At 36.3% G+C, this 27,290-nt stretch overlaps 1 protein-coding gene across 4 annotated transcripts; it reads right to left on the minus strand.

The window, feature by feature from the left end:
• Positions 1 to 2,056: 2,056 nt before the first annotated feature.
• LOC129248533 (alpha-tocopherol transfer protein) lies at positions 2,057 to 15,830 on the minus strand. 4 transcript variants are annotated; one of them, XM_054888113.1, is made up of 6 exons: positions 15,710 to 15,830; positions 7,348 to 7,498; positions 7,182 to 7,276; positions 2,704 to 3,048; positions 2,439 to 2,617; positions 2,057 to 2,367 (listed from the first exon to the last, which is right to left on the minus strand). In XM_054888113.1, exons 2-6 carry the CDS (start codon positions 7,484 to 7,486, stop codon positions 2,262 to 2,264), a joined length of 864 nt encoding a protein of 287 aa, XP_054744088.1. In that variant the 5' UTR covers positions 7,487 to 7,498; positions 15,710 to 15,830; the 3' UTR covers positions 2,057 to 2,261. The 4 variants fall into 4 exon arrangements, with proteins under 4 accessions (XP_054744088.1, XP_054744090.1, XP_054744089.1 ...); XM_054888115.1 differs by lacking the exon at positions 15,710 to 15,830 and adding an exon at positions 11,563 to 11,636 and having other exon boundaries at positions 7,359 to 7,498; XM_054888114.1 differs by lacking the exon at positions 15,710 to 15,830 and adding an exon at positions 11,563 to 11,633.
• Positions 15,831 to 27,290: the final 11,460 nt, after the last annotated feature.

Raw genomic sequence — 27,290 nt, forward strand, 5'->3', positions numbered from 1 at the left:
TAGACTAGCTGAACCGAAGCTTACACCACGTCACCAAGCAACTAGATTCGCATTCGTCGATAGTCATTAGTTCTGGGATGATGAATGGCAATCCGTCATTTTTAGCGATGAAAGTAAAACTTAATCTCGATGGGCCTGATGGTTGTCAGAAGAATTGAAGAGATATTCCCAAGCTACGACAAATGCGTCAATCCCGAAACTACCACAGTGTTTCTCTTATAACCTGGGGCATTTTAGCTATCGGGGTAATACCCCAATTTATTTCATTTCGCATACGAGTAACGCAGAAAATTACGTAGTGGGCTTGGAAAATGTTTTATTGAATTTTGCCGAAGAATTTAACGGCGAATCTTAAACGTTAAAACAGAACAATGCTCAAATCCACAGCGGTAAGCATACAAAGGAGTTATTCGCGTCAAAAAATAGTCCTATGCTGAAGTGGTCCGCTGTTAGTCCAGACCTGAATCCAATAGAGAGCTACTGAAACAAGTTTATCAACCTAGATGCAATAGGCTATTCAAAAGCTATTCAATAGGAATGGGTCCTTCAATCACTCGTAAATTCGATACCCCGACGACTAATATCAGTTACAAAAAATAAAAGAGGGCATACAAGCAATTAATTTTAGTTTACACTGTTTTCTTAGAATTTATGTTTTTCTTAGGTTTAATGTCTCATATAACTATTTCCTTTTATGCCCTTGAATATTACTAAATTTTTACAAAAAAAGCCTGAAATAAATGCCCCATTCTTACGTTTGCTTTCTTCCCTTATGCCGAACCTTAACCTCTGATTACACAGTCCTGCGAGGGTGAGTTTCTAGAATGGCTGTACTTGTTTCTTGTAGTTTTTTATGCGCTGAAAACGAATCTGACCTTCAAAATGCTCCATCACGTCAGGATTTTTGGTAAATGAAGCCTAAAAGGTCAAAAAATGGCCATTTTAGCCATTTTTGATAATTTTTTTTGGGATAGAAATTTTTTTTTAATTTTCGACGAAAAGGTCGCATAGTGCAACTCTTTAGCTTTAAAACCCATTTTTTAAAATTATTGTACGATTTTTTAAAAAAAAGTTATGACATTTTGAAATTATATTAACAGTTTCAGTTACGTATACGTTGGGTATAACGTCTATTGGCGTAACTGAAACTGTTAATTTCAAAATATCATAACTTTTTTTTAAAAAATCGTACAATAATTTAAAAAAATGGGTTTTAAAGCTTTGTACTATGCGACCTTTTCGTCGAAAATTGAAAAAAAAAAATTTCTATCCCAAAAAAAATTATCAAAAATGGCTAAAATGGCCATTTTTTGACCTTATAGGCTTCATTTACCAAAAATCCTGACGTGATGGAGCATTTTGAAGGTCAGATTCGTTTTCAGCGCATAAAAAACTACAAGAAACAAGTACAGCCATTCTAGAAACTGAAAAAAGTTAAATTTCGCAGGCCTGTGTTATTTTATTGCACAAAAAAATTTGTTTGTTCAGTGTCCCATATAAATACTTCGCTTAGTGTTTATGTGGCTATATCTATCTCGATTCCTTTATGATGTTACATTCAATGCTCATCTGAACAAAATTATAATACCCTTGTGTACCCAACATATAAAAGCGCGCGGATATAATAATTTATCTTTTTAATAAATAATAAAATTAAAATATAAATTAAAGCGAAAACTATACTATCACAGATTAAGTAAAAATTAGAGTAAATTTCTGAAAACTTCTTGCTCTTATATATACGAGTATGTATGTATTAATACATGTATTAAATGGCTAGGTACATAAATTTCATCTTATAAAAAGGGGTTTTAATTCCAAAAAAGATGAATTTCAAAGTTTCCACAAGAATATCTGGTTTTATTTAGTGGAATATTTTGAAGTGAGTACAAAAAATGAAAAACCTCTCGAGTGGACGTATTTCGCAAAGTGAACGAAGGTCACACGAGAGCGCTGTTTCTATACTCTCAGGCACAGAACTTTTGCTTACAGAATTAAAGTTAATGCTAAATTATACGGATGCTACAATCTCTAATAAAACCCGAGCACGCGGGTATTTAATTTTTCAGTGATATTTTGTATTTTTATTTTTCCATAAATTACAACAAGGCTTGAGAGAGAATGATAAATAGTATAAAATAAAGCAATAAAAAATTTAGATTTATATACGAGTATCGACTACGCACATACTGTATAAGACTCAGTTCAAAATAATAGATACTTCTCATATTTCAAAAGGTTTTATTCAAATTTAATGTTACTTAGAATATATATCCCAACTGGCCTAACTCCTTGTGTATTCTCTGGTTATCGATCAGATTGTCCATCCATAGTTGATACGGGTAATCATCATGTACACCACCATACCTTTCCAAAATAAAAAATAAAAATAGGCTGTGTAAACAATTTAAGAATTTGTTCAATATATAATATTTCACCTCTTTGGCAAGTGATTCGGGCTTATATGCTTATGAAGTGACTTCATATCCGAGCCATGTATGAACAAACGTTCCTTCATCGCGGCATTCATAAATGGCTTAAACATGTTGTATGCAGCATTGAACGCCCAATTTTGATTTACAATGTGCAGGGCTGAAGTTCTTACTGGCATAGATGTCTGAAAAATAGTTTTTGGACAATATATTTTTGGACTGCTATATATTTTGTAAATCACTGTGTTCTTAACATTTTTTAATTTCTTACCACTAATAAAGCGATCATTTTCTGCACCACGCTTGGACTTAAGTGAAATACATGGCTCAAAGAGAGATCTTTCAAGTCGAATATGCCTATTCCGCCTATCACCTGTGCAATTGGCTCTAACGAGCCCAATTCGAGTAGAATGATCGTGGCACGAAATATATCGTCGACAGAGATTTTGCCTGGTTTCCATGCACCGAAACGATAAATCAAAATACGATGCCCTTTTTGATCCCGATATGGTGTTACTGTTATAATATCCTCATCGCCTAAGGATTTTAGCTGCAGCGGCCTCACTTTTTCATAATATGTCTTATTCTGCTCACGAAATTTGCAATAATTGACCATCTATATTTATACAAATAGTAGAAGCTATGGTTAAAAATAAAGACTCTTTGGTGTACAAAAGTATATGACAGCACTTATATCTATCTATAAATCTTACATATTAAAGTACACTTCTCACAAAAATTAAGGGAACAGAAAAATTTCCTACATTTCTTAGTTATTTTTGAAAAGGTGTATCTCGGTGAAAAATGGTCGCACGGAGTTCCGAGCAAAATGAAGCTTTTAATTTATAGTTATAAGATCTTTGAGCAAAAATTTTTCTTATTTAACGGTTATTTTTTAATCGTCAGTTAAAGGGCGACACAAACATTTTCGAAATTGTTTCCCTTTTTTTTTGATTGCACGGGCTTGGCAAAATTTTTCCGACTAAAACTAGCCATACAGTCAACTAGCTTTATTGTTTATCTTCAATTTGCTTTTTTTGAATTCTCGCTTCGATCATTTCTCTCTGAGATACCCGCATTTTACGAAAAAATACCATTTTATCTTTGATCATTGATATCTCAGTAACTAATAACCCCACAATAAATGAGACAATAGTTTTGGAAAGTAAAATAAATGTCCTATAAGATCCTAGTTTAATTATTTGAGAAAATTTTTTTTTTACCTTTAACGTTGGTTTGAAGTGAAACGCCTTTTTACGATTTTTCAGAAAATCTATCGCTCACTTACAAATATTATATTAATGTAGGGACTCATGTTTTCAGGGATTTCAACAGTTCAATATTCCACTAATAACCCTGTAAATTTTTAAATCGATCCATCGAGCCGCTCGGACTGATTCATCAAAATTTTATAAAAGAATTAAAGGAACAAGTGCATTGTTTTGAAACATTGGCTAAATATTATTACACAAAATTGAAAAAACATTTTTTTTTTTCAACTTATTTCGCATTTTTGGCTTTGTATCTTATTTTATTAAAAAAAAAATTCAACTGGTCTTTTTTCGTAAAATGCGGATATCTCAGAGAGAAATGATCGTAGCGAGAATTCCAAAAAATTGAAGCTAATAATCAAGCTAGTTGACTGAATGGCTAGTTTTGGTCAGAAAAATTTTGCCAAGCTCGTGCAATCAAAAAAAGGAAACAATTTCGAAAATTTTTGTGTCTCCCTTCAACTGACGATTACAAAATAACCGTTAAATAAAAAAAATGTTTGCCCAAAAATCTTAAAACTAGAAATTTAAAGCTTCAATTTGCTTTTTTTCGGAACTCCGTGCGACCATTTTTCACCGAGATACAGCTTTTCAAAAATAACTAAGAAATTTAGGAAATTTTTCTGTTTCCTTAATTTTTATGAGAAGTGTATCAAAAAAGTTGCATGTGCCCTAACAACTCAGCTAAAACTTCAATCTTATTACATGACTAGACGTGTGGCATTTCTGTTCAGTAAGGTTTGGCAAGTCATTATGAATCATTTAGCGTCAGAATAGTGCTTCCAAATTTTAGAAATTACTTCGAAAAAAAATAAATCTATTCGCAAAGTTCATAGAGCACTGGCGGCATCATCGGTATTTCTTTCCTTAAAAATAAGGGAAAAGCTGGGGTTTCGGTGAATGGCGAGCGCTATTGAGCCATACTGACTGAATTTTTATTTTCAAAACTTAACCAGCTAAACATCGACGACATTTTGTTCCCACAAGGTGGCGCAACTTGCCATACATAGCGCTTAACAATTAATTTAGATATTACAATATTCAAGCCACCATTGACGCCATGTGGCCAGATTTATTAGAAAAAGTAGTCAAAAATTGTACTGATTGAATGGACCATGTAATTCATACCATGCCATGAAATTATCTACCAAATTTTAATAAAACAAAATTCCTTCCAACAATGTTTCTGCTTTGTACTATCATTTTATGTTCCCAATTGTTACATTATTAAACATCACATTAACTCTTCTGTGTGCATCCGGACCTGGCCAGACCAATTTAAATTTTGAATTAATTTTTAGTAGGTTGTGATAAGCTACCGGGTTCATATCTCAAGATATCAAGATATATCTAAATATAAAAATAAAAAGATAGAAAAATTTGTTTGCAACAACAAGTCTGGAATACTGCAAAATATTTGTATGTGATATTCACGTGTTTTCTTTGTGAATTTTATATGTACCTAAAATTTTTTAACTACTGCGTCAATGACAATGTTGACGAAGCCTCGGAGTTTAGACTTCGATAAATAAGATAAGATGACTTTTACCAGTTGATTGCAGGCCCATTTGCTCACAATTTTGGGGTTTTGAACACCAAATTCAATCAAATTTGGCAGAAGGTGCAGGTGAGAAGGGTGCATAAAATCTGTCAGATAGCGAACACGAAACATCAGATATTAACGACGACTTGAACGTACAGCAGTTCATCGGAGGATTACGACAATGAACTCAATATCGGCATCGAATATAATCATTTTCTCTATGCGAATGATGCCGCGAAGTGGTAAAAATACGGTCCACCAGCCGGAAGAGTCCACAACATTTTGTAGCGAAAGCAGAACTGGGCAACGTGAAGTGTTTCATTCCAATTTAAATTTAATTCGAAAATCAACTATTTTGTGTGGTTCTCACAATCCACACTGCAATATGGGACTTTAAGAAGTATGTCTCCTATTTATTCCTCCTGGAGTGGTTGCCCGTCATGCTCCAATACTCGTACATATGTATAACATTGAATGAATTTAATGAAATGTCAAATACTTTGGCCTTTCATTTTTCATCTTCCAAACAATCGTTCAAATTGTTACTGAATGAATTTAATATAAGTATAAACTATTATCGTTAAGTATTTTTTGTAGTCTACAAGTCATGGCGGTCGCCGTAGCCGAATGGGTTGGTGCGTGACTACCATTCGGAATTCAAAGAGAACGTAGGTTCGAATCTCGGTGAAACACCAAAATTAAGAAAAACATTTTTCTAATAGCGGTCGCATGCTATCGTTCCATGAAAAAGCTCCTCATAAAAAAATATCTGTCGTTCGGAGTCGGCTTGAAACTGTAGGTCCCTCCATTTGTGGAACGACATCAAGACGCACGCCACAAATAGGAGGAGGAGCTCGACCAAACACCCAAAAAGGGTATACGCGCCAATTATATACTTTCTTATTTCCCAGAAGGTGTACAATAATTGAAAAAGGTGTGGATGTAGTTCTTTTCGGAATACATATTTAACATATTCATAAATTTACAGAAATTAAAATGTTTCACTTGCTTTGTAACAAAAAAAATTAACAAACCAACAAAAACGCAGGTTAATAAATGTCTACATACTGTTCCAATATGTTTTTATATTTATATCGGTCACAGCAGATTCAATAATGGTCATATTTCCAACGCCAGATGCAGCTGTAGCTCCCCAAACCATTACGCTACCGCCGCTGTGCTTGACAGTTGCTATCGAATTTTTCATTTTCATATCCGAATTTCTTCATCTCCACATTTTAGCCCGACCGTCCCTTCAAAATATATTGAATTTCGATTCGACAGTAAATAAAACTTTGGACCAGAAATCCATTCCTTTGTCAATATGTGCCCGTGCAAATTCGAGCCGAAAGTGACGGGTTTTTCTGAAATCAGAGGCCTTTTATGTGGTATCCTGCTGAAATATCGGCTCTTATTAACATATATGTACATATTTTAGTAGTTCTTTGATGAACACTTTTTCCAGATGTCTGGACGATTGGTCTAACATAATTTCGGAGTACTCAATCTCAGATTTGTTTCGACTTCTCTTAAAATGGAACTTACAACTATTCTGGACAGCGCCTTTATTTTCATACGAATTAGTCTCTAAGATTTATTTTCTTTTTTATGTTTAACCACCAATTTTTTAAATCTGAAGATGTTTCTTTTCTACGGCTCATTATTTTATCCACTTCACAAGAAAAGTCACATGCCACGAAGTAAGCAATCATATGAATACAAAAAAATGAATTCCAAAAAATACTAGGTACATAAACAATTTTTTTCAATTATTGTATACCTTCTGGGAAATAGTAAAATATGTTATTGTGTATAGACTTAAGTCCTTCACTGTACATATGTATGTATTTCAAAATTTACTAGGATTAAATAAATAAATAAAAAATGTGATTTTACGTGCTTTGATAACAGAAGAAATAATTAGCTTTTGTTTACCAATTCGAAACTGCTCTCCACGTCCCAATAGCGTGCACGTAGAAATTTCTGCAAATAGTCATCATCAGTGCGGTGGGGCTTACAGTTGTCATGTTCTAAAAACATTTTGGACTACCAATGTTAATACTCATGCAGCCCGAAAACTTTAAATAACTAAATTATCTACCTAGGATGTACCTGCGAAAGTCGTCAATGATCTGTAGTTTTGTATCATCACATTCACCCTGTTCTTTGGCTATCTTTTGGATCTCCTCTGGCAACTCAGGCTCAAGATCTATATCGTGTTTAATTTCAACGGATGACATTATTATTGAGATCTGAAATTTGAAATGAAAATAAAGGTTAGGACCCTCTCCAAAGCTGGTCAGATTACAAAGTCACGCAAACAGACCTTCAACTCTTACATATTATACTTTATTATATAACATATGTATATGTATATGTATATGTATTGTGTGTTGTAGTAAAATTGAAATTGAACAAGTCGAGCAGCAACATAATTGTAAATAATGTAGGGTTTTTCAGTAAGAGCGCTTCAACTTTTGAAGTTTTTTGAATAAAACACAAACGGTTTGACTTTTTTAACTATTTTTTTTTTTATTATCGAGTTTGAACATATACATTTAAGTATGAAATTCCATTTCTTTTGCATGACCACCACGTGCACGTTTTACACTAGTGTGCTTAAATGCACTACGTGAACTCACAAATCGTCGCCGGCTTGTTACTGTAGACCAATGACTTCACATAACCCCAAAACGGGACGGCTTGTTAAATGGACCGTAAAATGACCGTAATGCTCTTAAAGTAGCAGCAACAGAACGATTATTTTCATAAAAAATTTGCACGATTTGCAATCGTTGCTCAAGTGTGTAGCGTTCCATGATGAAATGTATACTAATGAAGTTTACAAATGAGAAGCGAAAAATAAAAAATATTGCGTCGTTCGCCCTCCCTATCGGAAAAAAGTTGAAGCGCACCTATTGAACAACCCTATATATGAATAACATACATGGCGTTCACGAGATACCAAGGTCCGGGATTAGCTTGTTTCAATCCCATCCCGAAAATTCCAGGATTAGCTTGTTTTAATCCCATAACCTCGCAATATTGGAGAAAGGAATTAAAATAGTAAAAGTTTATTGCAAAATTTTATTACAACTAAAGCTTTTCAATTTCCCAGCCTCTAATAATTTGTTTCTAATAAGGCATCCTAATAATAATAATAGGCTTCCACCAAAGACAAACCTTGATGGAAATTGTTTGTACACTGTAATTCCTTTGTTTATATTTTTTCATTATTGTGTATTGTATAATCGCATAAATGAACACTATTGCCACAATTTAATATTAAAATGTAAGCAAACCCAAGGCAAACAGGCTGTGTTGGGTTTAGGTAATAATATTATAAAGGGTTTTGCAATAAGAGATGTTATTTTGATATTCAAAGAAAAATGCTATTTTTTAATATAAATGATCGGATGTTTATTTCATTATAAAGAGGAAGGTATGCCGTTAATAACATCAGGCAAATGACCACCACGACCACGCTTACAGGACAATATCCTTTTCATGAAATTTTCCATAACCGAATTGCAAAGTGGATGCCCTATGTCCTCGATAGCCTCACGAATTTCATCTTTGAGGTATTGAATCGACCCTGGGCTGTTGGCGAAGACTTTCTCTTTCACGTGGCCCTAAACAAAAAAGTCTAAAGGTGTTAAATCGCCAGATCTCGGTGGACAATTGTGATCACCTCTTCGAGAGATAACTCGGTCCGGAAACTGTTCCCGTAAAAGATCAATGGTTTCGTTGCTTGTGTGGCACGTAGCGCCGTCTTGTTGAAAATAAAAGTTGTCCAGATCGACACCATCCAATACCGGCCATAAAAAATAACACCTGTTATCGGAAAACCCTTTATTTGTATAGGGTTTGCCAACTGTTTTAGCTGATGTTTGTGTTTAAATGCACTAGTGGCAGCAAACCCAAAAGTATATTAAGGTGCGGTGGAAACGTTATATATATACATATTATATATTAGTTTTGTAATATGTCATATTTGGCTCAAATCGATAAAGAGCTTGAAAACATACATCAATAATTAATTGGGTTTTTTGTGAAGAAAACTTAAATGGATTCACTCATAATATCTCTAATGTAAACGGCTCCTTGGGCATGGATTTATTTGAGAAAATATTTGCATGTGGAACGGATTTAATTTTAGATTGCTTGGAAGTACCACTCTGGCACTTCTCAGGTAACACTAAAGCGCCATGTTCATACCATTATAAGATCTCCAACAGGAGGCTAGAGCTGTTGATATAATGGAGAAGATAGGTTGGCGCACTGCCCCAGGCGTCGAAGAAAGGAGCACCCAATAACCTTAATCGTCTAACTGCCAAGCCCAGACATTTACAGAAAATGTGCTCAACAGGTCCCACAGCTTCTGCAAGGGATATTTAATGGTAGCCTAGCCTTTCCGCGTGGCCAATGCCCGGTAAACACAGCTACGAGTTTGGAAATTGAATGACGTGGAGTCCCCATGACTTTCTGAGTCCTCCAATCAGTGGCCCAGGCTAGTATGACCGCCGCCATATCGTCCGCGTATCCTACTAGATATGTATCTTCGGGCATTTCTATGCTCAAGATCTCGTCGTAGCTCAGATTGCAAATATCGGGCCGAGAATAGATCCTTAAGCGGCGCCAGCTGTTACCGTTTTTGTTGCCTGACCATCTGGTGTATAGTACAGCAATTCACGCTCTGGAGAATCCTTAGCAGGTATGCAGACATTCGAAACCTTTGTCGTAGTGCCTTTATAATGTCTTTATTTCGTAAGCTGTTAAAGTCGTTTCGTACATCAAGCGTTACCTATTTACTAACTCCTCTATTGCGCCAAGGGTTGATTTTCCGCGCCTTGCTTGCAATCCTCCTGCGCTCTCAACTCTGTTTCCCGGCGCTGTCCAGCATGCGGACGCCAGACTGATGGTTGCGCTGGGGCGCCTTTACCCTTGCTGATCAGCGCCAGGTACTGTTTTTTCCACAGCTGTGGAAGATTCTTTAAGCAGCGCATGCTTTATAACTTCAAGTACCACATCTAGTCGCAAGTTTAAGAGCTTCAGCTGGAATGCCGTGTGGGCCTGGAGCTTTATTCCTTTTTAGGTTTCTTGTCAAGGTACTTGAGTACTTTCTCAGTGAAGGATGGGAGTATCACGTCATCTTGGGGGTCTCAGCCCCTGCACAGGATAGGGTGTGTAGGAAACAGTCTATCCACTATTTTGCTGAGGTTTGCAATTAGCTGCAGAGGGACGACCGCTATTAGAAAAAACTTGTTCTGTCATTTGGTGTATCATGCAGCGAGATTAATATAATGTATTATATAATAATAATATACAAAAATAAAAAACTTCACTTATTCTTTTTGACATTAAAAACTAATAACACAGATAATATTTACACACATTGACGCAAATTCATTTTTCAAATCGCTTTAGCTTCTCACTTGCTATTTCAATTTTTTGGTTTCTAAGAGCGATTTCTATTGCTTCTCGCTTCTGTAAAAATTCTAATTTGTTTTCTATGACATACTTTTTGTAATGCCAATTTTCAATACTGTTTAAATTATGCAGCATTTCCTTTTGTGTTTTTAACTGCTCGGACGCCATCAGGCATTTTTATTTATCCCACCTTCGGACTTTTTGGCTGGAGCGTCCGTGCTCCAACGTTAACTTAACGCCGTTCATTGGTTAGCCGATTAATGCCCTCTTCGGTGACATAACCAGTTAACCCAAACGCCAATGACTTGGCCCGAGGTGGCTTTTGCCTCCCACAATATCAGGGTTTTTTCCACTAAGACGACAATGCGCCCAATTTGTTGATTGTTTGATATTTTCCGAGAATAATTTTTAAAATAAATACAAATTTTATATTTTAGGTATTTCATCAGAAATACTTACATTATTTTTTCCATCTTCTCAAAACTATTGTATTTCCACAACTGATAAATAGTAGTTATTTGGTTTTGACAGTTCAGCTAACCACAAGTAGGTCTAGTTATGAGTCGTAATAGAGGCAAAAACTTAACGAACTCAACTGAAATGAAAAATTGAGTTGGGTTCTGATATTAAAACAACTATTGGCAATGACAAATATGATCAAATCTGTGCTGATCTCAACCATGTCAAGGATTTCGATACTATACTAACGAAGCGGAAGCAAACGTTTCCGTATAGAAAAAACCGTTTATTCAACTTGGATTTGGAATATCATTAAATTTTAGATGAAGCCCCTAAATTGGTATGTTTGTTTGTTAGACAAGTATATTTATATGTTATAGATATAATAAGTGGCCACCGCAGCCGAATGCATTGGTGTGTGACTTACATTTAGTAGGGCATGTGCTCAAAACCCAATGGGCGCATGAGACACGAACGATTTTTTCTAGCAGCGGTCGCCTCTCGGCAGGCAATACCAAATATCCGAGAGTTTTTCTACCATTAAAAAGCTCCTTATAAAAACCATGTCCCTCCTTTTGTTAAAAAAAACTTAAGACGCCGACCACAAATTGGAGAAGCTCGACCAAGCACCTAAACAGAGTTGTACGATCCAATAATAATGTATATCCGCATTTTTGCTATGAGGTTTCAGGAATGTGACAACGCTGAAAAATATTTATGTTTCATGAATGAAATTGTTTGCCTTACGCTGCGTTTGTGTGAATTTGTTAACACATAAATATCGAGGTGGGTGCAAATGCGTTAAGCCGTTGGATAAATAAGTGTATGTATGTCATAAATAAATATAATAAATGTACGACAATATCTTATGTCTATATTACTACTACTTGTATATACAAGTATGTGTACATGTTTTATATTAAATTTACTACAGCACTAGAGAGAAATTAACTAAATGTATCTAGTGCGATAATATATTAATATATTCATACTTACGTATGCATACATTTACATACTAGAGTGTAGACGCATTCGTATTTAAAAATATTAATATTCATCAGCCGACAAAAACGATAGCACATAAATATTGTAAACAGTTTTGACTACAATACTTAAAATAAGGTAGTTCCACTTAATGACATGTTAGTCAGCTGACTTTTGCTGTTACTATGACACTTTCCACGAAATGTACCAGATTCAAAACCGTTATTAATTTTTTTGTTTTCATTTGCCTTCAACTAAATTCAAATTCATTTTTGTAAAGAAAAAATCAGTTCCTTATTAAGTCTAAGAGCTCTTTGACAGAATCGCTATGTGTGTGACGTCCCGATGAGCAATTTACTCGTGTGTTGTTTGTGTAATTTCTTCTTTTTCTTGCATTCTTGTTCGCATTTTCACATCTCTCTCAAGCAATTGCAACCAATGTAACACTTTCTGATGAGCGCAATCTTGATTCAATCATTCTTAAATATATAAAAAGTCCGGCACTCGAAGTGTAAGCAATTTCAGACCGCTCGCGCATCAGCTGTGTGTTAGTTGGCTAAATGACAGTCAAGAGTATTGTTTACAAGCGCGCGGAAGCATTTTGCCGAGAGTAAACACGAAAAAAGAAAATCAGTAATGGATTTCAAACGTAATAGTGTAATTGCATTATATTTGGCTGGAAAATCACAACCAGCAATTGTTCGTGAGCTCGAGCACCTTAAAGTAAATACATTTTTTGTTTATCTCACTATTACTCATTACAATGATACTGGTAGCATCGGGAATTGTCATGGAGGTAGTCATCAAAAGACTGCAACGTCACGTGAAATGGTTCAAAAATCGAAGAAGCGACTTGAGCGAAATCCCCGACGAAGTCCCAATCAAATGGCGAAAGAACTGAAAACGTAACATCCGCCGCATACTGAAACATGATCTCAAAGTTAAGCCTTACAAGATTCAAAAGGTGCATGATCTCACACCGAAGCAGTAACAAGCCAGACTTGAGAGAGCTAAGGAATTGTTTCGCTTGGCCGAAAGCGGTCAATTTCCGAACATTGTGTTTTCTGAAGAGAACATTTTTCAATTTGAGCAATTCGTAAACTCCCAAAACGATAGGGTTTATTTGACCCACCGTTCATACGAGAATTTGAGTCATCGATTGGCCACCAAGAGGCAGCACTCGCCACAGGTAAGGGTTTGGGACGCTGTAACAACAGATGGCCGCTCTACAATCGTTTTCATTGAGCCTGCCGTCAAGTTAAATGCGAACTATTATCGGGAAAGTATTCTAGAGGTTGCTTTGAAGCCGTGGGCAGACCATTTACGTTTCAACAGGACTCAGCAAAGTCTCGGAAAGCTCGAGTAAACCAAGAATAGCTAAAAAAACAACGTTCCGAACTTCATAACGTTCACACAATGGCTCTTAAATTCACCAGACGCGAATCCGATGGATTATTCTCTTTGGGCCATTTTGGAGAGCAAGGTCCGAACTAAAAGATTCACCAGTCTTGACGCGCTGAAAAAAAGCCATTGTCCGCAAGTGGGCCAAAATACCTGCAAGTCACATTCGGGCAGCTTGCGACTCGTTTCTGGACCTCTCAAGGTCATAGTCAAGGCAAAAGGTGGTCATATCGAGCAAAAGTAAATTGATTCTTAATTTTGTATTATTTTCACATATTTTTTACTTTGAATTGAATAAAAGTAATTTTCCAAACTAAATTTATGGCTTTTTTAATTGGTTATACCTCAAGTGCCGGACCCTGTATATGAAAACTAAGTAGAATCTAAGTATTGACAGAGGCATTGTGCGCTTTAGCAAGATAAGGCCGTCAGCATCATCTAAAGTTATAAAAAATGAATTGAATCTCTCGGTCATTGACGTTTACAGTCCGTCGTCGTCTAATTGAACAAAATCTAATCAAATCCAGAAGTCCTAGAAAAGTACCTTTTGACTAGGAAGCATGTGGAAGGACAACTCAGATATGCTAATGCTCATCTGATCAGGTCCGCAGAAAAGTGGCGAAACATATTGTGGACAGACGAAAGCAAAACTGTTTATTTGGTGGAACAGACTCTAGGCAGGATGTACGACGTCCACCAAACACCAAATATAATTCTAGGTACATAAAGAAGATAGTTAAGCATGGTGGCCTAAGTATAATGAAATGGGCTTGCTTTTCTTACAATGGCGTTGGCCCTATCCATATGATAAATGGCATTATGAATAGACATGTTTATATAGATATATTACAAAATATAATGCTACCATTTTCCAGTTGGGAAATGCTTATAAAATGGGCATTTCAACAGGACAACGATCCGAAACATACGAGCAAGCTTGTGAAAGATTGGTTTGCATCCGAAAAGTTCGATCTTATGCTATGGCCACCTCAGTCCCCTGATCTTAATCCTATCGAAAACTTATGGGGAGATGTTAAGCGGGTTGTGGCAACTGCAAATGCTTCAAACAAAGCTGAGCTTTGGCATGTGGTTCAGGAAGCATGGTCTCAAATCCCTTTGAAGCGTTGTCAGGACCTTATCCATTCCATGCCCCGCCAATGCGAAGCCGTTATTAAAAATAAAGGCTATGCAACTAAATATTAGACTGTATTGAGTATGATGAACTCAACAAATAATTTTTGAATGAAGTTACCTGGTTTTGTTTTTCCTTTAATGTAACCACTACTATAATTATGAACAGCCACTTTTCGGTGCACTTTGCAAAAGTCATAAAAAAATTACACAAACCAATCGAAAACAAATGGTATCTTTTCACTATTCTATTCCTTGTATGCTATTCTTAGAAATATATGTAACCCGTTTAATTTGTAAGGTTTAACATATAGAAAAATGAATATGAATGTTGTGAGGTTCTGCACTACTATATTTTTGAACACAGCTGTATATATATATTTTACAAAGTACGAAACTTGGATTTGTATGGTGTTTGTTATAGAACGAACTATATTTGTATAAAAAAGTCATTTAAATTAAAACTACATAATTGAAACTTGTCAATATGTGATGCTATTGTAATTTTGCAACATCAAATGTTTTTGCTGAAAAAATTCTCAACATGGCACAACGTGCGTAGAATCATATCACTTTCTAAGTTTGATTCAAACTTTACTTGATAAATTTTCGTTTTCACGTAAATTCTATGCCTTGCTTCATTTCACTTGTGCGATTAACACTTCCATTGTTCATCAAAATTAATATTTTGAATAATTAATATTTATAATAATGATTATTGTATTTTTATTATTATATTATAATAATTAATATTTTTGAGTTAACTTATGTTAAATGTAATTTAAACTTCATTTTTCATAACATTTTTATTTGGCGCTGCTCTGTTGTTCTAATCTAATTAATATTAAATTTCATTTACAATTATTTATGCGCATATTTCATTTTCATTTGTTGTAGGTATATTTAAATGGCGCAAACTGAATATAGCTTCAATTGATTTGAAGTTAAAAGTTTAATTACGTCAATAATTTTTAGTGATTAATTTAATTTCAGTTCAACGAATTCCGACCCTTTGGCGATACCGGTGTTTATTAATTTCCAAGGTCGAATTTACATACCAGTTCGTTTATATTTAGAAACCGCAAAAATCTATTCAGAACGAATTAAATTCACTTTTGTCCAGAAGCTTATCATTTAAGAACCTTTTTCAAACAAAGATCGGTATTAACTGGCGCTTTAAGCGCTGGAATCACAGTAAAAATGTGGAAGCTTTTGTGCTGCTGGAGGAAACACTGAAACAAAGAGCGAGATATGTTTAAATGTGCTCAAAAACTAAATTATATATGCATACATACATACATATGTTATTATAGCTACAAAGAATTAAGTGACCAGTTCTAAAACGCTGAAGTGTGAATTCGCCCGCTCAGTGTTGAGCGTTGAGCGTAAATCTTTTATGATTGTTGACATACCTATACACTATTTTTATATATGTACGTTTACGTGAATGGATAATGTATACATGTATGTATGTATACGAAAGTACTCACAGCCGTCTTCAACCTCTTCATCCTCAACGATCACAATCAAGCATTTTGTATTCCACACATGCATATCCATATAATACATAAATATATACATATGTATATTTATATATAATAATAATAAATACTAATATAATCTAAACCATTCAAACATTGTACTAATTATTCAAATTTAATAAATAATTTAATCCCTTTTCCATATTATCAGTTATAACGAACAAATGATGCCGCCCTGTTTGTTTGACCTCAGCCTGCTTCGTTGTTCCGAGGGGCTTTTGACATCTAGCAAAGTTGTAGTAGGAAACTTGATAATATTGAATGCACTGACGGCAATATGTGCAGTATTAACATTCCGTTATTCAGATGATTACAAAATTGCGATCGTATGCATGCTCTTTAAGGCAGTGAAATAATAATATAATTTGTATATATGTAAATATACTTTTCAAATTGATAAACCACTGCAAATAATATTTTTTTTTCTAAAATGTAATTTTGCTTCAATCTAAATCAATATCGTCATATTAAGGAATATACTTTTGATCTTATAATACGTTTTCACCAGAGCCTTACCCTTGACTTGCAAAAGCCCAAATATGGCAATTTGGTTTATTGACGTAGCCATTAAGCCAAAAATGAGCCTCTTCGCTGAACACCATAAGTTGGCCTGAGCGCGCGATGAACACTTTTCACAGAGCGTCAATTTTCGTAACACAATTGAACAATTTATCAACATTGTTGAGGCTTAAGTCTTTCCATGATAAAACTTCAATGAATACAGTATATTCTGTTTTTATGCGGTATACCGTTCCGCAAGAAACAGCGTTAAAAAAACCAGCATAAGCTACCAGTTCTATAGTAAAACTATAGATACGTTTCAAAAGTCCTAAGAACCGCATAAATCTGAAATAATGTAATAAAATCGCATAAAAAAAGGGTACTAGTCCCATATTATAACTATAGATGCGTTCCATAGACCGCATGAATCTGAAATAATTAAATAAAATCGCATAAACAACAAATTGTATTTTTGAAAATTATATCTTTATTTAAGAAACGTCAGAATCGAAAAACAAATTTACATCGTCAGAGATAGAACCCGACCATACCCGCATGTTGCGCATTCGGTTAGGATTTGGCGTAAAATCACTTCCGTCCCTTGAGGAAATGTACACGTCTGATCTGGATGGTGATGCAGGCGGTTCCATACTTGTAGGGTTAGCATTTTTGATATAATGTGTGATGAGTTTTTGCTTAGCTGGTTTAGAATCTTGTTTATATGTACAATTCCCGATAGGTCGGCATGCATTTATTAATTTTTTAAAAAACCGCACTATTTCAAAACCGCATAAAAACAGAATCTACTGTACTGAAAAAAAATTATGTATTTAGTTTGACAGTAGTCACGCGTGATCTACCAAAAAACCCATATTGGAAAAAGTACCTCCAATCTGATCACCCATTACTAATTCGAACTTAGCTCAAAAGGTAGGCATTAATTCGTAATTCATAATAGGGCTGCACACTTTAAACCCCGGCAGCCAATTAAATTTTCCCGGTATTGACAAGAGCAAAAACCTTTTCCCACATTTGGTGTCTCATGCCCACACTGGGATTCCAACTCGAATGATAGTCACGCACCAATCTTTCGTCTGATGGAATAAGTCGCGGCGTTTAATATGTGATTCTTTGTAGGAAACTTTCCTTGTCGACTCTTCGTTCATACTAGGATTGATTTGCATAATTTTGAAATGACATCCGACACCACAGTGGAATCGACTCATCTCCCGCTGCAAGTAATGACGATCATTTTGAACCCAGAATCATTAAAATCGATTCATTTTTGACTAAGTTATGAGCAATTAAAAAAAAATCTCACAATATAAAATTAAAAATATCGATTTTGAGCCGAAAAACAAAATTGCCGATAAATCTTGAAAAAAAATTTTTCGGGCGAAAAAAAAATACGTGTCTCATTATTTTGACCATTGTAGAAAATGCTGTGACATGTCCATACTAAATGGGGTGACTTATGAACTGGCCCATATTTCTATAAAGACGAGGCTGGCGCCAATGTAATAGTGATAAACGACTATCGCACCATGATGAACAAATTTTTGATGCCGAAACTTGAAGTCTGTGATTAGACGCCGCTACTTGCAATACAGCCATACAGCCCGTGAAATAATAGATTTACTGCGTCGCTTCGGTGAGCAATTTTTCTCTCGTCTCAGACCAGTGGATTGGCCACCAAGATCGATATCACAACTTTTGACTTTTACTTGTGGGGGTATGTACCATAAAATCTAAATGCTTTTTGGATAAACCAGCTTCAATTAAGGCATTGGAAGCCAACATTACTAAAGTTATTCACGATATACCAATCGAAGTCCTCTAGCGAGTCATTTAAAATTGGTCTTTATGGATGGCCGAATTACGGTGCAGTTGCGGCCAACATTTGAAAGGTATTATCTTTAAAAAATAAATGTCATTAATAGTTCCACACAAGAATAATAGAGATCGCCCAATCAATTTGAACATACATACAATTTGATTTTAGTTATTTTATTTCAATATAAAATCCGATACCTCTAAACTTATCACCCTTTGCAAGTACATATAATACAATACAACTATGTAACAATTAAGTATTAAGATTATACAAAATTTAATTATTTTTGTCAGCATCAAGGGTTTTCCAATCAGAGGTGTTATTTTGATATTCAAAGAAAAAAGCTATTTTTTAATATAAATGATCGGATGTTTATTTCATTATAAAGAGGAAGGTATGCCGTTAATAATGGAAAATAACATCAGGCAAATGACCACCACGGCCACGCTTACAGGATAATATCCTTTTCATGAAATTTTCCATAACCGAATTGCAAAGTGGCTGCCCTATGTCCTCGATAGCCTCACGAATTCCATCTTTGAGATCTTGAACCGACCCTGGGCTGTTGACGTAGACCTTCTCTTTCACGTGGCCCCAAAGAAAAAAGTCACAAGGTGTTAAATCACAAGATCTCGGTGGCCAGGAAAACTTTTTCCGTAAAAGATCAATGGTTTCGTTGCTTGTGTAGCACGTAGCGCCACACAGTGAGGCCGATTCCCGAAAAGCTGGCCAAAACTCAAAAAATTAAGTAATTGATTCAAAATTTCTTCCTCGGGGGTTGTCGGGGTCGCTGATTACGAATTTGATCTTAAAATTTTGAAAATCCACCCCCTTCCACCCCTATTGGTCACCCCCTCACGTGAAATAGCGTATATTCTAGAACATAATCAAGATGCATGTTAATTTATATGTTTTCGGTGTCGCAAGGTAGCAAGTGGTAGCAGCTGAATCTTGTTTTATTCAGTAACTATTACTTTTTTGAGTAACCTTTAATAGGTTTCAAAGCAGCATATGACGGCGTTGTATTACTATACAGTTTGAAAACTCAAATTTTATAAAAAAATTCCAAAAAATATATGTATCTACGTATTGCTGCAGCTAAAAATTTTGTGTCGAGGTATTGATATGTACTAAAGATTTCTCGTATTTTACTAACCTTCCGAAGATGATTCCATTTGGTTTTGTTCAATTTACTCCATTACAAAATCTTTCAAATGTGTACAACTTTCACTATTCATCGACAGTAATACGATGCTCAAACGAAGGCCACGTTGCGACTGAAAATACAGAGGATACTTAGGGTACAGGACGTTGCTATGAACGGTTTTCACTACTCAAGGCATTACTGTAGCCAACCCAAAGACAAAAAAACTCTATCTAGAAACTTTTTTTTTCGACTTTTGGCCAGCTTTTTGGGAATCGGCCGCACTGTGCGCCGTCTTGTTGAAAATAAACGTTGTCCAGATCAATACCATCCAATTCCGGCTTCAGTCTTTCACACAATACGCCAGCTAGAACCTTATAGGCGATATTTAGAAGACTAATCCCGCGGTAGTTGGCAAAGATTGCAGGATCGCCCTTCTTATGGATTGGGCAGAGCACACTTAAATTCCAATCGGCAGGCATGCTTTCATCCGACCATATTTTGCATAGAATGCACCTTACCAGCTCCTCGCCGCCATGTTTGAATAGCTCAGCTGGCAGTCACCAATTGGTCTAAGAGGCCCTGTGCCGTTTTGCAATGGTTGATATTAAGCTGTAGTAGTTTCATGGTTTTCGCGTTCTCACAGCCTCTTGGTAAAGCGACACTTTTTGCCTTTACATAATGCACATTTTTCTTTCTTGCTGCAGTCTACGGCTTTGTGACCTTCTTCACCGCACCTTCTACACTGTTTAGTGCGATCAGGCTCCTTGCAGGCTGTGGCAACGTGTCCACATCCCCAACATCTATATCAGAGCTTGGGCGACACTACTTCCGAGACTCGACATCTTATCCAGCCAACTCTTAAATGCCCCAAAGTTAGGGTCTTCTTAGCATCTTCTGCCGGAAGCTGTATGCAAACATCGTGCCTCCATATGCTGCTCTGGTACCCTTTATCGCACCTTTGTCTGGCCTTTTAATGTGCGCTTGCTCCACCATGGCATGCAATAATTCGTTTATCGAACTTAGCTCCTATTAGGTCTCTAATCTGCACTGTGACCATGTGGGTACACACGTCGACCGTAGCCACGTTCGCGAGAGTTTTTTTCAATTACTAACTGATATTTGGAGGCTTTGGTTTAACTTCGGCACTTTAGCTCTATAAAGAGTCGTTCTTTCTGTGTTGGCCGAATCGTTCTCACCTCCTCGCTAAATTTCTTTAGCTCGGAGTTAGATTTTACTGCCTTCAATATGTCCGCGTAGGAAATACCGTCAGACTTTTTTGCGATTATAAAGACATCTGCCCTTGGTTTTATTGCTATTGCCTTTTTGTCTTTCTTCTGCCTGCGAACTTTCGTCCACTTTTGCTCCTTTTGCGTTGTCCTTACCAATTGCTCTTGTTTCTCCGCTGAGGCTGCCGCTCTCCTTTTTTTTGCCTGCGGAGTGTTCTCAAGGTCTTGCGAGTTTTCCTTGGGACTCGATTGAGCCCTGAATCGCTTGCCACTCTGTGGTGGTCTTTGTGTAGCTATGGCACGGCTGTCGGCTGTTGTTTGGACTTCCACCGTCTTGCTCATGGGAACAGAATATGATGTCTTCTGCTCCGCCTCGACTTGCATAACTGGCTCCATATGCCAGCGTTTAATTATGCTGCACCGTTTTTTGATATCGCCATGCACGTTGTGCCGCGGTTCACAGAAACGGATGAGCTCATCTATTTCAGAACCCAACTTGCCGACGAGATCTCTGAGCTTCTTATTTTGCGTTGGTAGTATCATTTTGTACTTTAATTGGACTGTGGAAAAATCCCTACGTTTACTTAATAACAATAACATAATAATAAAAACAATAACAATCACATTTGAATGGCGCATTTCACCCAGGCGCTTTAACTTTGAAACAAACTGGTTTTTTCGTGAATAGCTTTTGTTTATTTTTAGTTTTTTACTTATCTGCAAATGCGCCGCAGTAAAATTGAGTGAAGGTCGCTTCTGCCTCAGTGGATTGTTGCACTACCAGAATCGCGAATTGATTAATTTATACATATGCACTTTTAAACATTTTTAAACATGAAAGACTAGTTTAAAATTGCTATAGCTCAACCCTGACCGTTCTTTTGAAGCTAAAAATTTTACACGTTTTTATTTTGTAGGTGATATTTCGCATGTATGATATGTACATACTACATATGTACGCATGTATGTCTGAGCAAAACTAGAAGCGTTTAGTTTATTATCATAGAAAGACATACTTGCACATATCGTGCGTTTGCTCGAAGAACGTTATGTTCAAAATATTATATATAATATCGTGGAAACTGGTCTTAAACTTTGCAATTTGCCTTTCCGCCCCGAATTATGGCACTATTCCCACAAACAATATCCGTACATATGTATCGTACCAAAGACGTATCAAACCAAAGACATTAAAATTTCTAGATATAGTTACTACTTAATTTTGAAGGATAAAAATTATTTACTAATTGGTTAGAAATGTTATATAATGGCACTTCCATATGATAGAAAACATTTTAAATCGATTTATTTTGTATGAATTTGGTTATATTATATATAATATTATAAGACGAATATGCATATTAAACGAAAAGTGGTGTGTAATTTCTATTGTATAACTATTTATATACATATATTGGGTTATTCAATAGGTGCGCTTCAACTTTATTCCGATAGGGAGGGCGAACGACGCAATATTTTTTATTTTTCGCTTGTCATTTGTAAACTTCATTAGTATACATTTCATTATGGAACGCTACACACTTGAGCAACGATTGCAAATCGTGCAAATTTTTTATGAAAATAATCGTTCTGTTGCTGGTACTTAAAGAGCATTACGGCCATTTTACGGTCCATTTAACAAGCCGTCCCGTTTTGGGATTATGTGAAGTCATTGGTCTACAGTAACAAGCCGGCGACGATTTGTGAGCTCAGAGCCAATATTGAACGGGAAATTGCTGGAATTTCGGCCGATTTATGCAAAAGAGTGGTCGAAAATTGGGTTCAACGATTGGACTTCGTAAAACGTGCACGTGGTGGTCATGCAAAAGAAATCGAATTTCATACTTAAATGTATATGTTCAAACTCGATAATAAAAAAAAAATTTGTTAAAAAAGTCAAACCGTTTGTGTTTTATTCAAAAAAGTTCAAAAGTTGAAGCGCTCTTACTGAAAACCCCTATATATATAAAGAATAATGTTTCTTCCAGTTTTCAAAATACATTTCTCAGGTTGGTTTCAGACCCACCTTCAACTGCGAATTTTCATGGCGATTGTACGAGTCAACCGTTTTATTGTTGGTTTGGCGGAAAGAATTTGGAGTAGGACACAACAACAATCACACAAAGGCAGTCATAGTTGGGTCATCAGTAATTCTACATATTTGGCATCTCTGTAGATTCATTTTACATTATTTTTTTACTATTAATTTGACCTGCTATTTTTCACACAGTTCATTCTTTTGTCTGGATATGAACTCATTTTATGTAAATGAAAAGACAATCGTTAGAGTGATCTCAGTAAATCCTTGGGTCCTGGGTTATCCTGACCCGTCAGTGGGGACAGTTTATTGCGTTGAGTAAATAATAAGATAGAGTCACAGTCACTCATTTTTGGTGCGCGAACATATGTACATACTATAGTAACGGGTGATCAATCATGAGGTGCTTTTTTCAATAGTTAAAAAAAAACAAAAATGTAAATTATGTTCAAAACCTTTATTTATCATTTGAAAGGACATTCTTTGACATTTACTTTTTGAATATGACTTCATTCAAATGTTGGCCGCAACTACGCTTAAGGTGGTCCATTCTGAAGGTCCAATTTTCAATCACTCGTTCGAGCATTTCGACTGGTATGTCGTGAATAACACGCGTAATGTTGGCTTCCAGAGCTTCAATCGTAGCTGGTTTATCAGCATAGACCTTGGACTTCACGAATCCCCAAAGAAAAAAGTCCAAAGGTGTGATATCACAAGATCTTGGTGGCCAACTCACAGGTCCTAAACGTGAAATCAGCTGCTCTCTGAAATGACTTCTCAATAAAGTCATTATTTCACGAGCTGTATGGCAAGTGGCTTCGTCTTGTTGAAACCAAATGTCGTAGAGATCATTAGATTCAATTTCAGGTAGCAAAAAGTCCGATATCATGGTACGGTAGCGAGCACCATTCACAATTACGTTGCGGCCATCATCATTTTTGAAAAAATATGGACCGATGATTCCACCAGCCCATAAACCACACCAGACCGTTGTTTTCTCTGGGTGTAAAGGTAGCTCTTGAACCTGTTCTGGTTGCTCTTCATCCCAAATACGGCAATTTTGCTTATTGACGTAACCATTGAGCCAGAAATGCGCCTCATCGCTGAACAAAATTTTGCTCGAAAACAGCGGATCTTCTTCAATCTTTTCAAGAACCCAATCAGCAAAACGGTGACGTGCAGGAAGGTCATTGGCTTTAGTTCTTGTACGAGCTGTATTTTGTATGCTTTTAAATGAAGATCCTTCCGTAAAATTGACCAAGTTGTTCCATACGACAGTCCAAGTTGCTGAGAACGGTGCCGAATCGATTCATCGCGGTTTTCACGTACACTCTCTGCTACTGCCGCTATATTCTCAATGCTTCTTGCTGGACGTGGTCTATTCGGTCGAGAATTATCCACCAATGAATATTCGGATTCAAATTTGTTGATGGTATGTCGAATAGTGTTTAAGGCAGGCCGATTATGTTGACCATAATGCGGTCTAAGCGCACGAAAAACATTTGTCACAGAACGCTGATTTTCATAATAAAGTTGAACAATTTGTAGACGTTGTTGCGGTGTGAGTCTTTCCATGATGAAATGCCAAACGCTGTTCAACAAATCCACGATGACAGTTTGCCACAACTCGTGCGCGATCTGTAAAAAAAACGCAAATGAAAAAAACTCCTCTTAATTGATCACCCGTTACATATGTAAATACGTTCGACCAAGGGAAAAAAGAGGAAATGCAAATCATCGCAACAAGTTGTAGAGGCGAAGCACTCTTTGCGTTGGTACGTGCGCGAAAATGTCGAATGTTGCAATTTTCATTGAGAAAAATTGGAAAGCAAGCATGACAGATTTACAAGGTTTACCTTAAACTATCTATATTGAAAAAGAAAATTGTAAGGGAAACTCGGCTGCCTTGGGATATTCGACAGCAGAATTCCGCACGATCATTTCACATGTACTCACACACTCGTCCACATTTGACGGAATCAGCTGATGGGCCAATGTAACAGAGGTTATGAATCGAAACCCCTAAGAAAATGTTAATGATATAAATGATAATGTGTATATTTACACACTCGTCCTATCATTCGTGTTCGGACGGCAACGAAATGTCATTGGTTGAGTTTTTTCGTATATCACTAATACAATCTCAGTTTTTTTGTAAACACATCCCAAGTAACGTCTGTCTATCAGCTGATTTTGTCAAATTCGCTCAGATCCGAATAACGCTCTGTGAAACAGCTCACCTCTAAGGATCTTTTCACAATGGCACGCTTGCAAGGATGAAAGAATACAAGGATGTGTCTTCCGAATTCGCTGTGTTGTCGGAGCCCATAAATAAAAAAAAAACAAAAGGAGGGGGAATTACTTGTTTGTGAAGAGAATGCAATGGAAACATCCAAACTCAAGAAGTAATACGCACATAATTAAAAAAAACTGCATTTGGAGGTTTTAAATTCATTTGTGCTTTCACAATTTAACACGTGGCACTTCGTTTTTCTTAATTTGTGTAGTTTAAATCTCACAAATTCACACAAGCCATTCACTGAATTTTCTCAAACATGTGATTTCTCCTCCTTTTGTTTGTTTTGTTCGTTTGTTTTGTATTAGTAAGGGACCTGACGTCAGACTTGTGAAAATCGCGAAAAATACCGCATTCTAAAATGGCCTTTAAATCAACAAAGACTTTTTCATTCATAAACGCAAGCGCATATTTTTCAAAGCAAAGCTCGATAATTCACAAAACGAGCCCACCACATTTTTCTTCTCGCATCTCAACCATCCATAAGCCTATTTATCTTGACGAAGACAAAAATATTTGATGAACCGTAAAAGTTTGCCATGACGAGTGCCCGCAGCTCCGTATATATGCATCCGTATATACTCGTATGTATTTATGTTTATACTCGTAAGTATGTACAGGGTCCGCCATATAACTTTACGGAATTAAAAATGCTATAAAAAAGAAACTACTCAATACTTTTCCAAACTGTTTTTTTTATTTTGAAGTACAATCCTTCCGGTTAATGATGGAATATAACTTCATTCATATGGACTTTGTACGGCGTCATACCAAGGTCTTTACGCAAAATTCGTCTCAATGATGTCTCCAAAATGTCCAATTGTTGAGAACGACGGTGAACTGATGTTTCTGGTGATTCACGAACACTCTCGGCCACAGCAGCAATATTTTCGGGTGTACGCACGGTTTTTGGTCGGTCACGCGTTGGTTTGTCAATAAGCAACCCAGTTTCTTTTAGTTTTTTCGCAAAGTAACGCACATACGCTTCATTCGATGCTTTTCTTCTTCCCATTGCCGTACGTAATTTTCGTACACATTCTGCAACATTACCATGATTTTCAAAGTAATGTCGCAATATTTTCCAGCGTTCTTTGAGCGTATACACAACGATTTTCGTTCAGCGGAAGAATAAAACTAATTTTCTGTCAAATCAGATGGCAGCTAAGTGTTACCATTCTTCAAATAATACCTAGTTCAAATCCGTAACGATAGATGGCGGGCCCTATACTATAAAAATGTTTTCTAAGTGCGCGACAGTCGCAGGGAATGGTGATTCTTTTATCTGTTGTGTATCAAGTGCGCGCAGAAGCATACACTAGAGCGAAGCATAGGTTAGCTTATAAAAACGTTGCGTATTCGATATTTTGTACTATTGAAAATTTCTAAGCCATATCTACAAGTATATGTACGTGCAGCCATAAAAGCCAAATCCATGAAAGTCTTCCGTCGCTCAACTGGTCATCTTTTGAAAACGCGCTTGAAGAAAATTAGACTCGACAGATGCAAGCAACTTCTTCGGTGGCACGCTGTCAAACAACGACATTATCTATGCTAAAATTTCCAAAGGCGCAAAAATTTTGTTCCAAGGGTTCAGCGTGGCTACCATCTAGCCTCCGTAATGGTTTGGTGGGAAATGTCTTGTAAAGGCGTTACATCTCTTCATTTCTGCGAAAAAGGTGTTAAGACCGGGGCAAGAGTATACCAAGAGGATGTCTTATAAGGCGTGGGGAAGCAGTTGAGCACTACTCTCTTCAATGAAGAGCGTTGGATCTTCCAGCAAGAATGCGCTCCAGCCCATAAGGCAAAAACTACCCACAGTGGCTAAAAAAACAAATCTTGGTTCATAACCGCAGAAGATTGACCGTCTGGAATTTGAGACCTGAATCCATTGGAATCCAGTTTGTGATCAGAATTGGAAAACATGACCTCACAAAGACGTCACAGAAATTTGGAGAGAAATCTTTGGTTCAAGCAGCGAAGTCAATATCCATGAAAACAGTGCCTGCTGCAATAGCTGAATGGCCTAATCGTTTGAAGGCCTGTGTAAAAGCAAATG

Source organism: Anastrepha obliqua, chromosome 5 (genome assembly GCF_027943255.1).
Source record: "Anastrepha obliqua isolate idAnaObli1 chromosome 5, idAnaObli1_1.0, whole genome shotgun sequence".
Classification (NCBI taxonomy): Eukaryota; Metazoa; Arthropoda; class Insecta; order Diptera; family Tephritidae; genus Anastrepha; species Anastrepha obliqua.